This window comes from Miscanthus floridulus, chromosome 19 (assembly GCF_019320115.1).
Source record: "Miscanthus floridulus cultivar M001 chromosome 19, ASM1932011v1, whole genome shotgun sequence".
Classification (NCBI taxonomy): Eukaryota; Viridiplantae; Streptophyta; class Magnoliopsida; order Poales; family Poaceae; genus Miscanthus; species Miscanthus floridulus.
The window spans coordinates 95,165,568-95,188,776 of record NC_089598.1 but is presented as its reverse complement, the minus strand read 5'-3'; the positions used below and the strand labels follow the sequence as shown (position 1 = coordinate 95,188,776).

Here is a 23,209-nt window from a genome sequence, read left to right as displayed (position 1 = left end):
CACGCACGCACCGAGGCCGAGGGCGAGGTGGCCGTGGCCCCGCCGGACCCATGGGGGGCTGCTACTCCACCTTCGCTTGCTCGCGGAAGCTGCGCGGCCGTGTCTCCTTCGCCGTCCCCGTCCCCGTCCCCGCGTAAGAACAACGCCGCCGCCGCATTGGCGTAACCGGGCTCGTCGTGCGCGCCACCCGTCTTCTTCCGCCCGCCACCGCCGCTCGCGCTGCCCGCTCTGCCCGGGCCATCGACGTAGGCTGGGTCCTTGGTCCGTAGACCGGCGGTGGGTTGTGAGAGCGATCCACCGTGGACTAGACGCATGGTGTGGGTATTTCTAATGTATTCTGAGATTTATTTTCCTATAAGAAAACGGTCGTATATTGGGGGTGATGCAGGGATGATGTCAACAAGCTAGAAAGAGCAAAGGCACACACAATTGGTTGCTAGCTTGCTCTGCTTGCTTGCGCAAGCGTGGTGTCGCGCCGTGCTCATGGTGTGTCTGCGTGTGTGCGAGGAGGAGGCGTTGGGGTGTTCGCGCTCGGCGTGGCGATGCCAGGGACCTTGCGGTCGTGGAAGCTGCCGGCAATGGCGCTCTGCGGGCAGTGCGTGTGGCAAGGTAGCGTGCGCGTGTAGGTTCGTGGGGAGGGGCTGGGGGTGGTGGAGGGATGTGGGTGCTCACCTTATGCGGAACTATGCCGGAGAAGAGATGGAGGTGGTGCGGTGGTGGCCGCCGGCTATGGCTTTGGCGGCGAATAGAGCACGGCAGCGAATAGAGCACGCCGGTGTGCTGCTCGCGGCGCTTCTGCTGGCTTGGCGCAGAAGGGGCGTGAGGGTGCGGATAAGAAGAGGGCGGGCGAGGATGTGGACGAGGGGCTACAGCGCGTCAGAGGAACCCGAGCCCGATGTTGTTCGAGATTGAAGATGGCCAAAATGATGAGCATTAGTTAGCATCGCGGGGAATTTTTTTTGCCCGGTTCAGAATTAGAGAAAGGGAGAGAGGAAGAAGAAAGTGGTAAGGGCAAAAATATCATTTCACCATTGTTCTCTCTCCTCAACCGGCTACAACCAGTTCATAGTGTCTTATGGTCTAATTTCACCGAACCAGAGTGTCTTCTGACAAAATATGTCTCGTGACAAAATACTTGATGTGTTCGCTGGCAAAGAAGCGTCACTCCTACGAACAATTGTCCCTCCTATAAAAGGAGACAAGAAGGAGCCACAAGGCCACCACGCCAACCCCAGTACAAACGCATTGCAGCGTGCTGCCTGCTCCGGTGTGCGCCGTGCCGCGCTGCGCTGCGCTGCGCTGCGCTGTGGTGTCCTCCTCTCAGCTGCTCCAAGCACCGCCGCCCCTCACCTCACCGCACGTCCCTCCGGCCGACCCCGCCGCCGCAAGGTCCCGCAGTCTTCCCGGCTCCCCCGCTCCCTCCAGCATGAAGCGCCTACTCCGGCGTCTCTCCCGCGTGGCCGCGGCCGACGCGTGCGCCGCCGCCGACGCGTGCGCCGCCGCCGGGTACCAGCCGCTCCGGCCGGACGCCGCGGCCGCGGCCGCCAAGGCGGCATCGCTCTCCGGCGCGCGGCGGCTGGGCGGCGGCGCGCGCGTGCCGGAAGGCCACGTGCCCGTCTGCGTCGGCGAGGAAGGCGGGCCCGTGGAGCGGTACGCCGTGCGCGCCGAGCTGCTCGGCCGCCCGGCCTTCGCCGCGCTGCTCCGACGCGCCGCGCAGGAGTACGGGTACGGCCACCCCGGCGCGCTCCGCATCCCCTGCCCCGTCGCCGACTTCCGCGACCTCCTCGTCCAGCTCTCCGCCTCCGCCTCCGCCTGCGCCGCCGCGGACCACTCCGACGACGACAACGCGGCGCTCTGCTACTACTACTAGGCTTCGGATTCAGCTACGGCATCCCCCACCTCCCCCGCCACCGCTCTCCTCCCCGTCGCCGCATTTGCCGCGGAGGGCGTAATTGAGATTTGCCCTTGCCCCCTCGGTGAAAACTGAAACGGCAGCGCCAAGTGCTGCTTGTCTTCTTCTTACTGAATTACCCCTGCGTGGGACGCCTGTGCTTGTACATACGGGGGAGGGTTAACTGTGGTGGATGCTTTGATGGGGGTACAACGGGGATTTTCTCCTGCAGGCTGCAGCTCAACAGTTTTAGTGCCTGCTGTCTGGTCGGAATTTTCTTTTCTTTCTTCCTCCCGTGTTTTTGGGTCTTCTTCGTCTAGATCTAGCTCTAGCTCTAGCGGTGGTTGTAATGGAGTAGTAGTGACTGAGCACTACCTGCCTTTTGTTTTCCTAGGGGTTTTGAGATCTTAACAATACTCCAATGTACTTAAGCCGCAAGGCTGGTGATCTCGTGACTGAGACCGAGGAAATCCAGTGCAAAATGCCAAAAATTCTCTTGCCCTGCGTTCCAACTTCCAAGATCCGGGTATGCAATGCGATGCGATGTGCCGAGTTTCTCTCCGTAACTTTTTGTCCTCTCTTTGTGTGCTCCCGTTTTCGATGAGATCGCTCGCACGGCGAGCGTCCTCTAGTATGGATGTAGGATCTGGAGCTACTGTTGCTGCTGAGCTTGCGAAGAATCAGATGCTGGTGAGCGCTGGCGCCGAGTTGGGGGGAAAGCAGAGGAGGCTATGCTGGCACCGAAATGGTATCTGCGCGCTGTACCTGTACCTGTACCTGTACAGCAGCGACCACCGGCCGCGCAATGCAGTTCACGCGACCAAACCAACGGCCTCGCCGCGTGCGCCGGCGCCGGCGGCTCTGGGAGCTGACGGTCGGCACGGCAGCGTCAGGCTCCTCACGTTGCCGACGAGCGGCCGGGCACCAGTCTGCCCGCCCGCCTGGATTGTTGGAGTGGCAGGATTCAGAGCTGCGTGCGTTCAGGGGGAAAAAAGTGCGACTCTCTGTTTTTTTTTTAATTTTTTTTTAAAAACTTCTTTTAATTATGTTTGTAGCGTCTTTCATACTAGCCTAGATTTCAAAGGATGCGCGCGCGTTCTTGGATGTTCACAGGAAGGTGTGTCGCCTCTCGCCTGAATTGTTCAAGAGATAGGAGTAATTGCACACCGGAAGTCCTTCAACTTGTCAAGTTGTAGCACTTGCACTCCGGTGTTTGCAGGTCCTTCAGCCTTCTCCGTCATGAACTGACCTGATTGCCGCTATTTGTTCAAGACGGATGCTAAGTTCAGGGCCCTCTTTGATAAATGTGGGAAATTTCGCTGTTGTCTAGTACATTTTCTTTTTTTTTTAAGTGATTTGATTCCTGTGAAGTGAAATCCTCAGAGGACCTGCGAGATGGAAGCTCGGAAGAGCTACTACAACTTGACAAGTGGAAGGGCTTTGCTGCGCAATTATTTTCAGTGGTCTCCATCTTCTAAATAACACCGGAACGCAGTGAGGGCGATGAGTTGACGATTTCACTCGGCCTTCCAAAGCCCTGGACGCGGACAAAACTGGCAACGGAGACACTGAAAAGGAATTTCACCAGTAATTGGCCATGCCCGTACCTCGTCGTTTCGTACTACTGTACTACGACTTTCGGAAACCGTGAAAGAATTACTGATTTGAAAACGATTACAGTGAAACAGCACAGATTTTTTGTTCTAAAAAAATACTATCTGCCCCTCTCTTGAATTTCGCTATCAAATCTTTTCACCTTTGCTCCATTAGCTGAAAAAAAGGAGAGGAGATTATGTATGTACGTAAAGCTAATAATTGACCCCCTGAAATGCACATTTGAGGGTGCAATAATGCCAGCACAAAGGGGAAGTTTTGTGGCGCGGACGACGCGTCAAACGATGGGATTATGGGAAGCAGCGGCATGTGCAGAAATCTCTTCGGCCAGTGCGGCTGCCTGCAACTGCGCCTCACTGTGGCTGAGCTCACGGAGACGAAGACGGATTCGCGCATTCCTTGGTTGGACAGGAGGAGAATTCAGATTTTTCAGAGGAGCACCGCAAAGCTTTCTCGGCACTACTAATCCTGGCATTACCACCACATTCTCCTCGAGTCCACGGAACCGTCGTGCCAGAACGAAAACCAGCCGTATCTTTGCATGATGTTGAGAAAGATTACGCAAATATGTATGGCGTAGATCATCGTACATGCATAATAATGCATATATGCATGTGCTGCCTAATCTGCACATTTGAAACCCCTGGAGGGCGAGTCGCAACGGTGATCTAGCTGAATGTCATGTTGCGTGTCTGAACGCGTGTGTGAAAGCAGCGCCGCCGTCAGGATATCACACACACACACACCGGAAAACCGAAACGGGGGCAGAAAAAGAGTTATTATATTTATAGATTTTATAAAGAAAGGGATTATCTAATCTAGACCACTGGTTCAAGAAAACAAATCGGGGGGCAGAAATTCTCTGCGACGTAGCGCACTGCACACACAGCACATGCCGTGCTGAGAGCCTCAGACACCAGCGCGTTTCCTCCCTCGCTCGCTCTGAATTCCAGTTCAGGTACGCAAGTCAGCCGGCATCCATTCCCAGGGGCTTGAATGCAGCGTCACATGCTGACAGAGCCCTCCCAACTCCCTTTTCTTGGAGAAATCGTATCGTTCTCGCAGGAAAACCCAGCACAGAGAAAATGTGCGTGCCGGCGATGTAGATGGCCCCAACGCCACAGAAAACGCAGCGAGATTTTGCTGGTCTCTTTTGGCCCGCGCGCATGGATGATGCAGCTGGCTGCTGGGGGGGATAAGGACCTGCGTCGCTCGCATGCACGCCTGGAGCTCCGAACTGATTTGAATGAAGCCAAGTGAGCGAGCAAAAGCATGTGCAGGGAGTGAAGGCCACATCGCGGCACGCGTGTCGGGGTGCCCAAACGCCGGCCGGGGCGGGAAGCAAGGGCGGGGCAGCCGGGGCAGGCAGGCACCATGCCGTGCTGCTGTCGCTGTTTGCCCGTGGACAGGTTCGCGTTAGGCGCTCGGTCCGATCGGCTGGGACGGGGCTCCTGCTGGCAGGGCACGTTGCAGCCGGCGCCACCACACGGCGTTCGACATGTCGACGCGCGGTGGCTGCGGCCGTGGCGTACTGGCGTCTACCTGCAGAGCAGGCCACGGACACGGATGGTGCCGTGCCCCGCTGCCGGAACTGGCGCGATGGATAGCCTTGCCTGAATCCTGATGCGTTGAGATTTTGCGGGTAGTAGTCGGATAGGATGGGAGCAGCCATGGTAGCGACAGTGGCGAACAGTGCGTTATGGTTCTCTGTCTGATACGGAGTAGGTTTTGCACACGATTTTTTATGGTCACAGGTGCAGGACCAGTGCATTTTGGAGGTTTATTTTAGCAAGAAACAAACATCACCTTAGTTACAGTGGAGTGGAGTATGAGAATTACAAACACCCTCACGTGGAGATAAACACCACAGAATTATAGATTATGCTTCTCGCTAGGTTATGCGCGTCAATGTTGGAGCTTTTTCCTTCATGGACGAACTCCACAAATGTGAAAGTCGCTACCCTTGCATTGATTTCTGGAACAATGTGGCCATATACTCCCAAACCGGCTAATCACTCGCCAGTTTGAACCGCTGCAAAAGGAGGTCACTTGCCAACACCAAGCCTTCACTGCACGCAATAGCCTCCATTGTCTCAGAGATGCCCTCCCCCACTGCAGATGCTCCTAAGAATACCCCCACAACATCACAGGCAACGGCCGCAACTGAAGCCAGGCACAAATTTTTGTAGACAGCAGCATCAACATCAACATTAATTTTCATAGTCCCCGCTAGAGGAGGAATCTAGTGTGTAAGGCCAGTTTTAATGGAGATTTCATAAAGTTTCATGAGCATTAAATATGCTGACATAGCACTGTATTGATGAAGAGAGAAGATAAAAGTTTCATAGGAGTAGAGAGAGTTTTATGGGATAAAACTCTTCTAGTTTGTTTTTAAAATATGAGTGTGTTAAAAACTAGGAGATAAAACCTTTGCTGAGACTAGCCTAAAGTAATCGACTTGTCGACCGTCGACGATAAGTGGAGTTCTTGTCGCCTCCAAATCTGCTATATACTGTACCTCTCAAGTCTCAATAAACAGTGTTTTTTTTGGAAATGTAAACCAGTGGATTTTGGAGGGGTAGAGGCCCACACCTTTCTCGCTTTCAGGACTGACGGTGCTTTCTTGGGCCTTTGTGGCCTGTGACCAAGCAACAATGCACACCCCTGCCCATGCTACGTAGTAGGCACGAATTTGTAGCCCATGGGTTACATCGGATTCCTGGGCCAGCTCATCTTTCCACAGCCCAAAGAACAAATGAGCAATCAAAACAGTGCCACACCACTAAGACTTGTTTCGAACACGACAGCTTTCTTAAACCCAATTGCCCTGTAAATCATCTGCTGCAGTTTAAATGATCCGTTGATCCCCATCAGCTTATCTATATCTATATCTATACTAAAACTTTCACTGTTCATCCGACGCGCCTTCAGGCTCAGTTCGACGTAGGTGAACAGTAACAGATCACGATGAACAGTCCGACCCGTTAAGAAACAGTACCAACTTTTTTTTTGGGTCCCACCTTTAACTGTTGCCCGCGCGAAGCGCGGGGTTACCTGCTAGTAAGAACTTTAAATTTGTCTGCGATCGCTGTTCATCGGACGCTCTCCAAAACCTAGATAACTGTACATCAACAATACCGGTTTCTAGCTCCGCGATGAACAGTGCTCAACCCGATAAGGAACAGTAGCACCCGATACAGAACAGTACAAACCCGATACAGAACGTTGCGCGCCCTTTATGGAACAGTACACACCCGTTACATCTTCCCCCCCTTTTTTTCCGCACTCCTTCCCACGCGCAGCGTGGGGGCTCACGCTAGTAAGAACTTTAAATTTGAGGCCTTTCACAGCATCGCACACTATTCGTCCGGAGTTTTCACAGACCCAGACCACTGCAGGTCAACAGTACCAGGCGCGTTCTTGTTCATCCACCAACCCGACAAGGGTTTTTTTACCCCAAAAAGAAACAGTGTTAGTCCGATAAAAATTTTTTCCATTTTTTCCCCACCTCCTTCCCACGCGAATCGTGGGCACCCACGCCAGTGTATATATATATATATATCATGAGAAGTTTTGTAATGGTTAGACAAAACTTACACCATCCATCAGCTCATATACATGTAAAAATGTCTTGTGATAATAGTACCTAGTTTTATAGGAAGAGGGAAAACAATCAAACAAGCAAAGTAGACTTCATCATAAACAACAATTACACAAACGACATACAAGATAGAAAAACAAATGCAGCAATAAAAGAACAACATTAATAGTTTGCGTATCTCTAATTCGCCGAAGGTTTCACACCTGGGCAGACAGTGCTCCGCTAAGAACTTTAAATTTGAGGCCTTTCACACCATCGCGCACTGTTCATCCGTCGTTTTCACAGGCCCAGATCACCGCAGGCCAACAGTACCGGATGCGTTACTGTTCATCCAGCTCATCCGCCGTTTCCATCCGTACCGGGTACTGGACGAATAGTACCAATCCGATATGTTTTTTTTTTATCCGACAAAAGGAACAGTGTCAGCCCGATAAAAAAATTTCATTTTTTCCCACCTCCTTCCCACACGAAGCGTGGTTCGCGTGGGCACGCACGCTAGTATATATATAAAGTTCAGGGTATCTTTTTGAAACATATGAACTCCGCGTGAAACAGATCAATTCTAGAGGAACGCGCAAAATTATCACGCCTTCCAAATGGCGGTTGTCTGCACCCTATTGATCGACATTGGATTAGAACAAAGTCTTAACACTATGCTCTCTGAGCAGTAAAGGACCATGCCACGGAGTTGTTATTTTGTTCCGGCTGCCGATTTGGTTCTTCTTCTTCTTCTTTCACCATTTATCCATCAAGAATTATATGCCACTGTGCCGGCGAGCTACAGTAGCTTGCAGCTACGGTGGTTTCAGCAGCTACCGTGCTCATCGGCGAGGTGTCAGTCAGAGCCAGACTCAGACCTTGTACGTCATGCCCACCTCGATGAGGGAGGTGTTGGGGATGCCGAGCTCCACGGCGGGCCGCCGCGAGTTGCGCCGAAGGAACCCGTACACCACATTGACGGCAAACTTCTTCACCGCCGACGACGACTCGTGGGCCTGCACGCAGGTGTGCCCGATCTTGTACGACACGCCGGACTCCCGCTCCTCTAGCAGCGTCTTCACCTCCTCGCCGCCACTGCCGCCGGCCCCGCGGGGCTCCTCGAACTGGACCCTCCTGCCGACGGCGCCGCCGGCGTCGATCTCGCAGGACGACGAGGTGCTGCACGACGCCACTGGCGCCGCCGAGTCCGCGTCCACGAGCTGGTGCGCGTGCGCCGGCGCCGGCGCCGCGGGGATCACCGACAGTTCCCTGGAGTAGTAGTTGCCCGCCTCTGTGGCGGCGTCCTACCGCTGCAGGAACTCCACCACCTTCATCAGCAGCTGGTTCTAGAAGTTGAAGTGGTCCCGCCGCCCTTCCTTGTACCCGTACCGGACGACGCAGCGGAACAGGCGGTGAGCCGGCGCGCCCACCCGCCCCACCAGGAGCCGCTCCTCCGGCGATACCTTGGGCACCGTCAGCGTCTGGAGGACACGAAGATGAGCACCATGGAACGCCGGGAAGTTGGTGACGAAGTGCGCGAACATCGGGGGCACGCCGTCGGCGGCGCTAGAGTAGACAAAGCCAACCCCCGGGACGCGCACCAGCCCGATGCCGGAGCTCAGGCCGAGGAACCGGTCCAGGCACACCTTGTTCTGCAGCTCGTACTCCTCCTTCTTCGTGCCGTAGTGCCACGTCGACATGGCCAGCAGCGTCACCAGCGACAGCAGCAGCGGGAGCCACCCGCCATGGGGCACCTTGGCGAGTCACGCCGACAGGTACATGACCTCCATGGATCCGAAGCCGACCGTGAAGAGCGCTGCCAGGACGACGCTCCTGGTCCCACACGATGGTGATGACGAGGAACATAAGGCATGTGGTTGCAAACATCACCAAGATCACAGCAAGCCCTGGAACAAGAGATTAAAAATGTTACAGATTGTATACAATTCTGCATCTCAAAAGATTCTAGAAAATTTCGTACCATAGGCATTTCCAATCATTTCGGTGTCGCGGAAGCCGACGGTGACGGCCAGACACAAGAACATGAGAACCCAGTGTTAGTTGATCTCCACCAATAGGCCCAACGGTCTATTAGGCCCTTATCTGCTCCCTGATCAGGGGAGCCCAACCCTAACTGGTTGGTGGGCCCCTATCGCACAACACATACAAATAGAGAAGGTGGGGATCGGGGCTCGTTTCACGAGGTTCATTGGAGCCGCCATCCCATCTACATAAAACTCTAAACCGATCTAAAGGCCGTGCTGCCAGCGACGGGATGCCAGTCGACAGTGGCGGCAGTGAGGACTCCGGCACGGACACGGAAGGAAGAAGACGCGTCTGACGAGCGGGCCTAGGCTATCAGCAGGATAGGAGACGCGGGCCACGATGTCAGTGAGAGAGAGAGTGCACGGGCAACTGCATGGCTTGCTGGGCCGCAACTAGGCTACTGCAGAGAATAGGAGAGGCGAGCCGCGTAGGGAGCCTGACCGAGCTAGGCCAGCGGAAATAGAAGGCCGAGCAGGAGCTGGGCTGCACGGGCCAAATATAGAGAAGGGAAGAATAAAATCCTTTTCTATTTTCTAAACTAATTTCAAAACAAATTTTGAATGCAAATTCAAATCAATTTGAAATTTGATTTCAATCCACACAATAAAAAATAATATGCAGCAGCATGAATGCATATACATGTATGTAGACCTATATTTGATTTTAATTTTACAAAGTGGTTATTTTTCTAAATTTAAATGCTCACAAAATGCGTAATTAAATCATTTTTCCTATTTTTAAAATTATGCAAATTTTAGGGTGTTACAATTCTACCCCCTTAAAATAAATCTCGTCCTCGATATTCAAATGATGCTTACTCAAAAAGTTGCGGGTATGTTTTCCTTAGATCCTCTTCTCTTTTCCAAGTAGCGTCATCTTCTATATACCGATTCCACTGAACCTTACACATCTTTATAACTCGGCTCCTCGTAACCCTTTCTGCCATCTCCAAAATATTTACCGAAAATTCCTCATAGGTGAGATCTTCCTTAACTATAAGCTCCTCTAATGGTATCTGCTCCTCTGGTACACGCAAACACTTCTTTAATTGAGACACATGGAACACATCATGTACACCTGATAAACTCTCAGGCAATTCCAACTAATAAGCTACTTCTCCATGTCTCTCTAGAATCTTGAAAGGTCCAATATATCTTGGTGCTAACTTTTCTTTCATGTTAAACCTTCTCACACTTCTCACAAGTGACACCTTCAGGTAAACGTAACCCCCTATTTTGAAAACCAATTCTCTTCTCCTAGTGTCGGCATAACTCTTCTGTCGAGACTGTGACACTCTCAAGTTATGTCTAATCATCCTTACTTTCTCTTATGCGTCTCTTAAAACATCTAGTCCAAACACTTGAGTTTCTCCCGTTTGATTCCAAAACAATGGGGTTCTACACTTTCGTCCATACAAAGCTTCAAAATGTGCCATATTGAGACTCTTCTGATAACTGTTGTTGTACGAGAACTCTGCATAAGGCAAACTCTTGTCTCAACTTGTACCGTACTGCAACATACAAGCTCTCAACATGTCCTCTAATATCTGATTAATCCTCTTAGTTTGCCCATCGGTTTGAGGATGATACACTGTACTGAAATTCAACTTTGTTCCCAATAAACTATGTACTATTTGCCAAAAGTGTGACATGAATTGAGTACCTCTGTCAGACACAATCTTCTTTGGAACACCATGCAGACATACTATTCTTTTCATATATAATGTAGCCAATTGGGGTCTAGTATAGGTAGTCTTGACCGGTAAGAAGTGAGCAACTTTAGTTAACCGATCCACTATCACCCAAATTGAATCATAACCTCTCTGAGTGCGTGGTAACCCAACTATAAAATCCATACCAACTTCTTCCCACTTCCACTCAGGTACCTTCATGGGTTGTAATAATCCTGCAGGCCTTTGATATTCAGCTTTTACTCTCTAACATGTATCACATAAAGCAACATATTCAGCCACATCCCTCTTAAGTCCATACCACCAATACTTCTCTTTTAGATCCAAATACATCTTGGTACTCCCAGGGTGAATAGAGTAAGCAGACTCATGTGCCTCACGAAGAATTGCATCTCATATAGCCTTATTTTTAGGCACACATAGTCTTTTCCCAAACCATAGAGTTCCATTATCATCCATACGGAAACCTGGTGCCTTACCAATCACTATTTTCTCCGCTATCTCTTTCAACTTCGCATCCTATAACTGTCCCTTACGTATCTTTAGCTCCCTTACATATCTTTAGCTCCAATGTAGGCTCTATCACCAACTCTACTGCATTAATAATGAAACCCAAGTTTAGTTGCTTAAATTCAGCACACAACTCACTTGACATAGGTGCCACTTGCACCTCATTGGCATAACTCTTCTTACTAAGAGCATCAGCAACAACGTTCGCCTTTCTAGGATGATAATGTACCTCCAAATCATAATCTTTAATCAACTCTAACCATTGACACTGTCTCATATTCAGATCCGTCTAAGTGAAAATGTACTTCAGACTCTTATGATCAGTATAGCTGTCACTCTTATGTCTAATAAGATAGTGCCTCTATATTTTCAGAGCATGAACCACTGTTGCTAACTCCAAATCATGAGTAGGATAGTTTAGCTCATGCTTTCTCAATTATCGGGATGCATAGGCCACTACTCTGCCTTCTTGCATAAGAACACATCCAAGACCTTGATGAGATGCATCACAATAGATAGAGAAATTCTTGCTTAGATCTGGCAAAACCAACACTAGGGCGGTAGTCAACCTCTTCTTTAATTCCTCAAAGTTAGCTTGGCACTTCTCGGACCACACAAACTTAGCATTTTTCTCTAATAGAGCTATCATAGTCCTGGCAAGTTTAGAGAAACCTTCTATGAACCTCCTATAGTATTCAGCCAATCCCAAGAAACTACGAACCTCTCCCACATTGGTTGATGGTTTCCAATTCAACACATCTCTCACCTTGCTTGGATCTACTGCTATTCCACCATTAGAGACCACATGGCCTAGGAAAGAAACTTCCTTCAACTAAAACTCACACTTGCTTCGCTTAGCGTACAACTTGTGTTCTCTAAGCTTTTGCAAGACCAACCTTAGATGTTCAGCATGCTCTTCTTCCATTTTGGAGAATACCAATATATCATCGATAAATACCACCACAAACTTATACAAAAACTCCATGAATACCTTATTCATCAAGTACATAAAGTATGCAGGTGCATTGGTCAAACCAAAGGTCATAACAGTGTGCTCATACAAACCATACCTCGTAGTAAAAGTTGTCTTAGGTATGTCAGTTGCATGAATCTTCAACTAATGATAACCAAAATGAAGATCAATCTTAGAGAAAACACAAGCACCTCTCAACTGATCAAATAAGTCATCGATTCTAGGTAGCGGATACTTGTTCTTGATAGTAACCTCATTTAGTGACCAATAATCAACACACATTCTCTAGATACCATCCTTCTTGTCTATAAATATAACTGGTGCTCTCCAAGGTGATGAACTAGGATGAATGAAACCTTTCTCTTGTAACTCCTTTATTTGTTTCTTAAGTTCCCCTAGTTTATTAACCCCCATTCTATATGGACGCCTAGCTATAGGTGCAGTTCTAGGTAATAATTCAATAATAAACTCAATGCCATGGTCAGGTGGCATACCTAGCAAATCATCGGAGAACACATCCGGAAACTCATCCACTACTAGGTCATCCTTATTGACGTGATCATCAAGCTGGTTTACTGTGGTGGTCGGTTGTGCTTGCACTACAACCTCAACACTAATTCTGTCTCCCTTTGGTGTTGTCAAAGCTACTGCCTTTTCTTTACACTAAATCACTACTTGTTGTTGCATCATCCAATCCATACCCAAAATAAGATCATTTCCTGCTGTTCTCAACATAATGGGGTCACTTAAAACTCTACCCCCCTTAAGGATAGACTAGTTGGGAGACAATGGTAAGAAGCTGGCATACTCCCTCCCGATGAATTTACTAGTATGGGTTTTTTCATGGCACACAAAGGTATGCTATGGTTTTTAACAAATGCTTGTGATATGAATGATTATGAAGCTCCAGAATAAAAAAGAACGATGGTGGGAGTTGAGTTGATATCAAACATACCGAGCATGACTTCCAGTTCTACAAGCGCCGTCTCTGCAGACACATGATTCACCTTCCCATAATGCGGTGGCTTCTGGTTGCTATTTTGCCTCTGGGGGGTTTGCTGGTTGGGCTTCTTCGTGCAGTTATAAGACATGTGACCCTCTTTTCCATAACGGAAACACTTATTGGGAGTGCTAGGGGCACTAGTCTTCATGGGAGTGTTGTTAGGCGTTCCCTATCGTGGTGTCTTCTGGCCACTCTTCTGCTAGGGACGTTGATTTCCATTCTACTACTGATATGGTGGACGCTGCTGGTTCGGGTTGCGCTGAGGATACTGACCATGATTCTCCTAATTGGGTGGTCCTTGGTACCTCTGCTAGAAGCCTTGCTAAGGGTTGGTGCGTGGATGAGTATTACTTCTAGAGGCCTGTCTCTAAAGCCTCCTCTTCTTAGCCTCCATCTCTTTGCGCTTATTATCAATAACAATAGCATGATTCACCAGCGTCTAAAAATTGGGGTATGTATTGGACATAAGCTGGAGTTGCAGACCATCATACAAACCCTTGAGAAAGCGGTATTGCTTATCAGCTTCATCAGCCACCTCATTCAGAGCGTAACATGACAACTGAGTGAATTTGTCATGATACTCAACCATAGACATAGATCCCTGTTTTAGAGCTCTGAATTCCTCCTGCTTGAGCTCTATCAATCCTTTAGGTATATGGTAGGATCTAAAATTCTCTCTAAATTCCTGCTAGGTGATAGGAGGAGCATTAGCGGGATGTCCATACTCGAATGCCTTCCACCAGTCCTGAGCTTCTCCCTGGAGTTGTCCTAACACGTACAACACCTTCTGCTGGTCATCGCACTACGTTATGTTGAGTTGCTTTTCCACTGCATGAAGCCAATCATCTGCTTCTAGTGGATTAGTGGCATGAGAAAACACCGGGGGGCAGCCATTCAAGAATTCACCATGCTTGTCACGCGGTGCTCCACCAATTGGTTGATTTTGCTAATTCTGCACCAGAGCTTGCATAAGTTGTGTCTGCACCGCTAGGAGCTGCTCAATAGTAGGTGGCGGTGGTGGTGGTGGATGTGGGGGAACACCTCCACGACCTCGGCCTCATACTCTTTCAGACATCTGACCTCCAACACAATATTCAAAATTTAGAGATTTCCAAGTTATATGCACTTATAGAGATATAGAATACATTCTAAAAATTTTCTAGACGAGTTCCAACATCAGCAGCTCGGTAAAACAGTCATATCTTGAGTTACAAATGTCCAAAAGAGACGTTCTTTACATGGTTGGAAAGATTCAAAAATTATATACAATTTTTATTTAGACCTCATTTCCAGATTCTGTCATTAGGTTACTAAAAACAGGATACAACCAAAACTGCTCTAGGTTCTAGACTGCGTAGAAACTTCAAATTAAAACAGCTATATCTCTTAAACCAGATCAGGTATAGGGGTGATTCTAGAGGCATTAGAAATATACTTAAGTCTTGTTGGTCCCATAAAAATTTCATAATTTTTGGTCTAGTAGATTTAGATTGGAATTGAGATAAGGGCAGACTGCTCCGAAAAATAGATCCGAGAGAACATGATGTACCAAACCAAACTATTTATTTATTGACTCAAACTTTAATATTCTTAACTATGGAACTTGCGGACATGCCCACAAAGTTCCAGCACTCATTACAAAAATCCAACTCACACATAAACATAATACTAATCCAACTAGGCACACCAAAGTTCACACAACCCTACTAGACTCGACTTGACTCAACTTGACCCGTGCTACTAATGTCTTATGACATAGAAAGGACTCCAACATCTATGGGCAAAATTTATGGGAATCTCCTAATAGATCCTTGGCAGGTTGAGGCACACCCTTTGCTGGTCTATCACTTATCGGTATGTCTTATGGGTCGCCTCCTGTGCCTTCAACTGATCTTCCAACCGTTGATTCTTGTCTACTAACTCACAGGCATAGTGCACCATCACTTGAGTAGTGGGATCCATGCCTTTAGGTTCCATTATTGCCCATCCCAAGTCAGGGTGTTGGCGAGGGAGGAAGCGATATTGATCTTCCTTCATATCATCAAAGCGATAACCATGAAGACCCATGCAGGCTACAACAGCTGCATCTTCTATGCTATCTTCCATGGTGACACAGTGAGCGTGATATGCATAGTTCGAGTCTAGCTGGTATGCTTCCTTCTCTCTATCCAAGATGGAGATGCACACCCTGGTCTTCCAATAAGTGTCCTCCAGAGGGTGCGTATGCTCGTTGCAGACGTACTCCACAGCTACGTCCCAATCACTGTGGTAAGTCTGAAGAATCCCCATAAGTCGGTGGTACGAGATAGAGGATTCACACCCCAGCTTGTACTAGACCTTTGTAGTCCATCCTAGGGAGGGATCGACTCATCCTCTTAAACGACGTCTTCCTCATCATCATCATCAGACAATACGACGACCTCCACTTCTTTGGGTTCTTCTTCTTCGGGCTCTTCCTAGAATGGCTCAGGCGTAGGTGCAGGTGCTGGCGAGTCAACTTCATATTCCTAGGGTTCCTCCTCCTCATGTGGCTCCATGGACTCATACAAGCCATGAGGCGGGTAGTAGCCTCCGGTGCTGATGCGAGTAGTCTTATTGGCACGATGCATCTATATAATTAGATTTAGTTAGATTAGAAGCAATAATTTTCATAACAGAGTGAGGCAAAAGAAGCATAAAATTTTAGCAAATAACAAGGGTGAGAAGGAAAGCCTGAAATGTGTGAAGCAAAAGAAGCTACAACGACCATTGCTAACTAGGATTGTGTCCTACAGTCAACACGGCTCCGATACCAATCTGTCACACCCGATTTTAAGGATAAAATAATATGCATAATCTTATGTGCGCCCAGAGATTAGTCACACACATAAACCAAAAAATTATAAATAGTATCATCATAAGTGTTTATTACATCACGAATAATAAGACATAGTCTTCACATAAATATAGTGGAAGTATAAAAGAAAATCTCTCGTGGAAGCTCCATATCATAGGGACATCAACTAGTTGACCACAAGTCTAGTATTCCTCAAGAAAGTCGCCATTACCATAGCCATCTGTTACCCATCTGGGATTTTTATCCAAATAACAAAAATAAACAAGCGTAAGTACGTGTCGTACTCAACAAGTGTAACATGGGGTTCATGAGGCTTAAAAGGTTTGACATAGGTTTAACAACGTTTAGCTTTTAGTTGTCACAATTTTAGCATTAAAGTAGCATCAAGTTATTTCAATCCTAAAGTGAAACACATGATCAATGTAAACATGAATAATGAATAGCATAAACGGATAATTCTTAGTGATCATCTATTCCATAAAATGTTCCAAGGCCGCTCGTGACATTGAGCACGGCTGATATACTAGTTTTACACTCTGCAGAGGTTATGCACTTTCACTATTGAAAGGTCCTAATGGCTAGAGGGGGGGGGTTGAATAGCCTAATAAAAACTTTTACAACAACACTTAACAAAATTGTTAGATAATTATGAGGCGAAGCAAGTGTTGCGCTAGCCTACTCAAAAAGCAAGCCACCTACCACAATTCTAGTTTAGATAGTATCTATTCACACAATAGCTATGACACTATCCTATGTTAGTGTGCTCTCAAAGGCTAACTAAAGAGCCACACCAACCAAGCAAGCAAGCTCTCACAACTAGTTACACTAAAGAGCTTGACAACTAGTTTACGGTAATGTAAGGAGAGTGATCAAGAAGGTTATACCGCCATGTAGATAAAGGAACCAATCAATCACAAGGATGGATAACAATGAAGACCAATCACCTCAGAATCAATGATGAACACAATGATTTTTACCGAGGTTCACTTGCTTGCCGAAAAGCTAGTCCTCGTTGTGGCAATTTACTCCCTTAGAGGTTCACGCACTAATTGGTTTCACACGCCAAACCCTCAATAGGATGCCACACAACCAACACAAGATGAGGATCACACAAGCCACAAGCAATCCACTAGAGTACCTTTTGGCTCTCCGTCGGGGAAAGGTCAAGAACCCCTCACAATCACCACGATCGGAGCTAGAGACAATCACCACTCTTCGCTCAACGATACTCGCTGCTCCAAGCTATCTAGGTGGCGGCAACCACCAAGAGTAACAAGCGAAATCAACAGCGAAACACGAACACCAAGTGCCTCTAGATGCAAACACTCAAGCAATGCACTTTGATTCTCTCCCAATCTCATAGAGATGATGAATCAATGATGGAGATGAGTGAGAGGGCTTTGGCTAAGCTCACAAGGTTGCTATGTCAATGAAAATGGCCAAAAGTATAAGCTTCAACCAGCTATGGGGCTTAAATAGAAGCCCCCACAAAATAGAGCTGTTGTACCCCTTCATTGGGCACAACGCGGGCTGACCGGACGCTCTGGTCATGTTGACCGGATGCTGGACCTTAGCATCCGGTCGCCCAACAATAGCTACGTGTCTCGATCACAATAGTCACTTGAGTTGACCAGACACTATGCACAATACTGACCAGACGTTGAGCCACCAGCGTCTGGTCGTTTCCAGTAAGGTTCCAGAAACGCCTTTTGCCCACTGGACATGTCCGGTCATGCAAAACCGGACCCTGCCAGCGTCCGATCAGAAACCCTAGCCTCTGTGTGCTGCCCGACAACAGGACCGGACACACCTCGCCAGCATCCAGTGGTTCAAGACCCAGCATCCGGTCGTTTGACCGATGCTAGCATCTCTGCTGGTACAACTGACCGGACGTGCCGGTTCCACTAGAACCAACGTCCAATCACCTTGAGACCAACGAGACTAACTCCTCTTTACCTCTAACTTCTTCACCCTTGCTCAAATATGCCAACCACCAAGTGTATCACCTTATGCACATGTGTTAGCATATTTTCACAAACATTTTCAAGGGTGTTAGCATTCCACTAGATCCTAAATGCATATGCAATGAGTTAGAGCATCTAGTGGCACTTTGATAACCGTATTCCGATACGAGTTTCACCCCTCTTAATAGTATGGCTATCGAACCTAAATGTGATCACACTCTCTAAGTGTCTTGATCACCAAAACAAAATAGCTCCTATGGTTTATACCTTTGCCTTGAGCTTTTTGTTTTTCTCTTTCTTCTTTCCAAGTCTAAACACTTGATCATCACCATGGCATCATCATTGTCATGCTATGATCTTCATTTGCTTCACCACTTGGAATGTGCTACCTATCTCATGATCACTTGATAAACTAGGTTAGCACTTAGGGTTTCATCAATTCACCAAAACCAAACTAGAGCTTTTAATCTCCCCCTTTTTGGTAATTGATGACAACCCTTACACAAAGATATGAATTGAAATACAATTGAATCCATGTTGCTTGCCCAAGCATATTTACCATGTATAAAAGAATATGGACAAGTTTCATGAACCCCAAATGGTAGCAATTGCTCCCCCTACATATGTGCTATGAGTTTGGATTGTAGCTTGCACATATGCTTAGATAAGAAATATAGGAGACAATGTCTACCAAATAATGCTAAGGTATAAAAGATGGACCTTTGAAGCATGATACCAATCGGAGTGCACCATTATACCATGCTTAGCACCATGGTTAGCTTTAAACCACTTGGAAACATTCTTTGAAAAGATATCACTTGTGAAAACTTACTTGAAAAAGAAAGTAATCTAATGATTTCATTTCATCATGCAATCTTACAACTAGCATGCATCACACAAGCATGGATTTTGTAATTTAAAACTTATGCTATGCAAGCAAACATATGAAATGCACATTCAAATGCACCATACAATGTTCATGAGCTTGCTCCCCCTACTTGTGTGCTCAAAGTTTCAAATGACCCCTTTCCATTTATCATATCTCTCCTCTTATGCCAAGTTCCCCCCTATCACTTGTATCTTTATTTCTCTTCCCCATTGTGTTGTCTTTTCACTTATCTTTGTGCACTATCTCTCCCCCTTTTGTCACTTATGCCTTTGTTTCACTTATATCTTTGTTTCTCTCCCCCTTTGTCATCAATGACCACAAAGACTTGAAATATAGATAGTACCACTTGTGGGTCGAGATTATCAATGTCAATCAATGGGGTGAGGATCATTTTTCAAATTTAATCTAATCTAGATCATTTATCAAAGATATTTAACTCGGTTTGATCCAAGGACAAGCTTCTTCACACCTCCAAATAAGGGTTATCTTGTACCATGTTGAGTTAAATACTTAGAGCTTATTCTCTAGATCAAACACTAGGTTTATAAGCCCACAAACATGTCATATGCTATCACTAGATCAAGTCAAGCATAGAAGCAATAGTGATACCATATAAACATCAAAATCATTTGATTTTCATGAATGAGCCTTATAAAATTGAACCACTAGAAAGGTCCTAATAAGATTGAAAATGTGACTAGATGCACTAAACATGTCCTTACCAAGGATGTATGTCATGCCAATCAACTTTTACCTTGAAAAAGCTCGAAGGAGAGGCATGTCATATAAGTGGGGGTGCATCAACACATATTTGAGAAATCCAATATGTTTAACTCATTCCTTAGCTTGCAAAACCTTTTCTCATCCAATGGCTTGGTGAATATGTCGGCAAGTTGATCTTTGGTGCCTACACTCTCAATGCAAATGTCCCCTTTTTGTTGGTGATCTCTTATGAAATAGTGGTGGACATCAATGTGCTTTGTTCTTGCATATTGAACCGGATTGTTGGTCAACTTGATTGCACTCTCATTGTCACATAGCAATGGCACTTTCTTGAACTTGATTCCAAAGTCACTCAAGGTGGCCTTCATCCAAAGAACTTGTGCACAACAACTACCGACGGATATGTATTCGGCTTCAGTGGTTGATAGTGCAACACTATTTTGCTTCTTTGATGACCATGAAACAAGTGATCTTCCCAACAATTGACATGTGCCCAATGTACTCTTCCTTTCAATCTTGCATCCCGCATAATCCGAGTCAGAGTAACCAACTAGCTCAAACTTTGCTCCTTTGGGATACCATAAACCAACATTTAGTGTATGCTTCAAGTACCTCAATATCTTCTTTGTAGCCTTCAAATGACTTTCTCTTGGTGAGGCTTAAAATCTTGCACACATACATACACTAAACATGACATCTGATCTTGATGCGGTTACATAGAGTAGACTTCCAATCATAGACTGATACAACTTTTGATCCACCATGTTTCCACTTGCATCACTATCCAAGTTGCCATTGGTTTCCATTGGTGTGCTAATGACTTTGCTATCACTCAAGCCAAACTTCTTGATCATGTCCTTGATGTACTTGCCTTGACTCACAAAAGTACCATTCTTCAATTGCTTAATTTGAAGACCAAGGAAGTAACTCAACTCTCCAATCATGGACATCTCAAACTCATTAGCCATCATCTTTCCAAACTCATCATAAAATTCTTGATTAGTTGATCTAAATATGATATCATCAACATTGATTTGCAATACAAATAGATCTTTTCCAATCTTCTTGATGAAAAGAGTGGTGTCAACCTTGCCCATTGTGAACCCTTTAGAGAGTAGAAAATCCCTCAATCTCTCATACCATGCTCTAGGTGCTTGCTTCAAGCCATACAATGCCTTCTTTAACTTGTACACATGGTTAGGCTTCTTGTCATCTTCAAAACCGGGAGGTTGCTCAACATATACTTCTTCATTTATGTAACCATTGAGAAATACACTCTTGACATCCATTTGATAGAGCTTGATGTTGTGGGCACAAGCATAGGCTAGCAAGATTCTAATTGCTTCCAATCTAGCAACTGGGGCATATGTTTCTCCAAAGTCAAGGCCTTCAACTTGTATATAGCCTTGTGCTACCAATCTTGCTTTGTTCCTTACTACTATCCCATCTTGATCTTGCTTGTTTCTAAAGACCCATTTGGTTCCAATCACATTGTGTCCCTTTGGTCTTTCTACCAAATCTCATACTTAATTTCTTGTGAAGCTATTCAATTCTTCATGCATAGCATTTACCCAATCAACATCCTTCAATGCTTTATCTATCTTCTTTGGTTTAATAGATGACACAAATGAGAAGTGTTCACAAAATGATGCCAATCTTGATCTTGTTTGTACACCTCTAGAAATATCACCAATGATAGTGTCCAATGGATGATCCCTTGCAACATTTGTTGGTTGGAGGATTGGAACTTGATTGCTTGCACTTGCTTGATCATTGGGTTGAGATGATGTACTAGCCACTTGATCTTGTTCATTATCATGAGATCCACTTGCACTAACTTGATTTGTATCATCTTGCACATTTGAGTTGGAGAGCACTTGCACTTGATCATCTTTATCATCATTCACTTGCCTAGGCCTCAATTCACCAATATCCATGTTCTTCATGGCATTTGAAAGTTGAATGCCTCTAACATCTTCTAAGTTCTTATTCTTTACTTGTGAACCCTTGGTTTCATCAAATTCAACATCATGAACTTCCTCAAGAGTACCACTATCTAAATTCCAAACTCTATATGCTTTGTTTGTAGTGGAATAACCAAGTAGGAATCCTTCATCATATTTCTTATCAAACTTGTCCAATCTTGTGCCTTTCTTCAAGATATAGCATTTGCAACCAAAGACCCAAAAATATGCAATGTTGGGCTTTCTACCATTCAAGAGCTAATATGGTGTCTTCTCTTTTAATCGGTGACAATAGAGGCGGTTGCTACAATAGCAAGCCATGTTGATAGCTTCGGCCCAAAAAGATTGACTCACATTGTATTCACTAAGCATAGACCTTGCCATATCAATGAGTGTTCTATTCTTCCTCTCAACAAGGCCATTTGATTGAGGTGTGTACTTGGCCGAGAATTGATGTCTAATTTCAAATTCATCACATAACTCATCAATTCTAGTGTTCTTGAACTCACTACCATTGTCACTTCTAACTCTCTTGATGGTTGTTTCAAACTCATTGTGAATGCCTTTGACAAATGATTTGAATGTTGTAAATACATCACTTTTGTCCACTAGAAAGAATACCCATGTGTATCTAGTGTAGTCATCCACTATCACAAATCCATATTTGTTTCCACCGATACTAGTGTATTGAGTTGGCCTAAATAAATCCATGTGCAATAACTCAAATGCTTTACTAGTGCTCATCATGTTTTTCTTAGGATGGGTGTTTCCAACTTGTTTTCTGGCTTGACAAGAGCTACAAAGCTTATCCTTTTCAAACACAACATCTTTCAAGCCTCTAACCAAGTCATGCTTAACCAATCTATTCAATTGTTTCATTCCAACATGACCAAGCCTTCTATGACATAACCAACCCATGCTAGACTTAGTGAACAAGCATATAGATAATTTAGCTTCACTATCATTGAAATCAACCAAGTATAGATTCTCATATCTAAAGCCTTTGAAGATCAAGTTAGAGCCATCTACACTTATGATCTCTACATCATCTACCCCAAATATGTATTTGAATCCAAGATCACACAATTGAGCCACGGATAGCAAATTGAAATTCAAGCTCTCAACTAGCAACACATTGGATATGCTCATGTCATTGGATATTGCAATCTTACCAAGCCTTTTGACCTTGCCTTTGCCATTGTCACCAAATGTGATACTATCATAACCATCATTACCATTGGTGTTGATTGAGTTGAACATTCTTGCATCACCGATCATGTATTGAGTGCATCCACTATCAAGAACCCAATGCCTTCCTCTAGCTTTGTAATTTATCTACAAAAGAAGATTAATTCTTTTTAGGTACCCAAACTTGCTTGGGTCCTTGAAGGTTAGTCACTAAGCTCTTTGGTACCCAAATGGGTTTCTTCTTTGAGCCCATCCATGGTTTACCAATGAACTTAGCCTTCACACCATTTGTACCCTTAGTAAGCATATAACATGAATCAAACTTAATGGAGGATACA

General features: G+C 45.9%; 2 protein-coding genes across 2 annotated transcripts; one reads left to right on the top strand and one right to left on the bottom strand.

The window, feature by feature from the left end:
- The first annotated feature begins 1,229 nt into the window (after window positions 1-1,229).
- On the top strand, window positions 1,230-2,382 carry LOC136528732 (auxin-responsive protein SAUR71-like). Its single transcript, XM_066521707.1, has one exon. The coding sequence runs from the start codon at window positions 1,427-1,429 to the stop codon at window positions 1,868-1,870; it is 444 nt and encodes a 147-aa protein (XP_066377804.1). The 5' UTR covers window positions 1,230-1,426; the 3' UTR covers window positions 1,871-2,382.
- A 5,575-nt stretch (window positions 2,383-7,957) lies between these two features.
- LOC136526416 (probable potassium transporter 13) lies at window positions 7,958-9,130 on the bottom strand. The gene is made up of 4 exons (XM_066519085.1): window positions 9,067-9,130; window positions 8,931-8,992; window positions 8,549-8,839; window positions 7,958-8,389 (listed from the first exon to the last, which is right to left on the bottom strand). The coding sequence occupies exons 1-4, from the start codon at window positions 9,128-9,130 to the stop codon at window positions 7,958-7,960; spliced, it is 849 nt and encodes a 282-aa protein (XP_066375182.1).
- Between the last annotated feature and the right edge of the window lie 14,079 nt (window positions 9,131-23,209).

What these genes read in the sequence shown, in the direction of transcription:
- LOC136528732 (XM_066521707.1), top strand. Translation starts at nt 1,427, where the DNA reads ATGAAGCGCCTACTCCGGCGTCTCTCCCGCGTGGCCGCGGCCGACGCG.
- LOC136526416 (XM_066519085.1), bottom strand. Translation starts at nt 9,130, where the DNA reads ATGTTCTTGTGTCTGGCCGTCACCGTCGGCTTCCGCGACACCGAAATG. An exon ending in AATGATTGGAAATGCCTATG is followed by an intron (nt 8,993 to 9,066) that starts GTACGAAATTTT and finishes CTCTTGTTCCAG; the next exon opens with GGCTTGCTGTGATCTTGGTG. An exon ending in TGTTCCTCGTCATCACCATC is followed by an intron (nt 8,840 to 8,930) that starts GTGTGGGACCAG and finishes TGACTCGCCAAG; the next exon opens with GTGCCCCATGGCGGGTGGCT.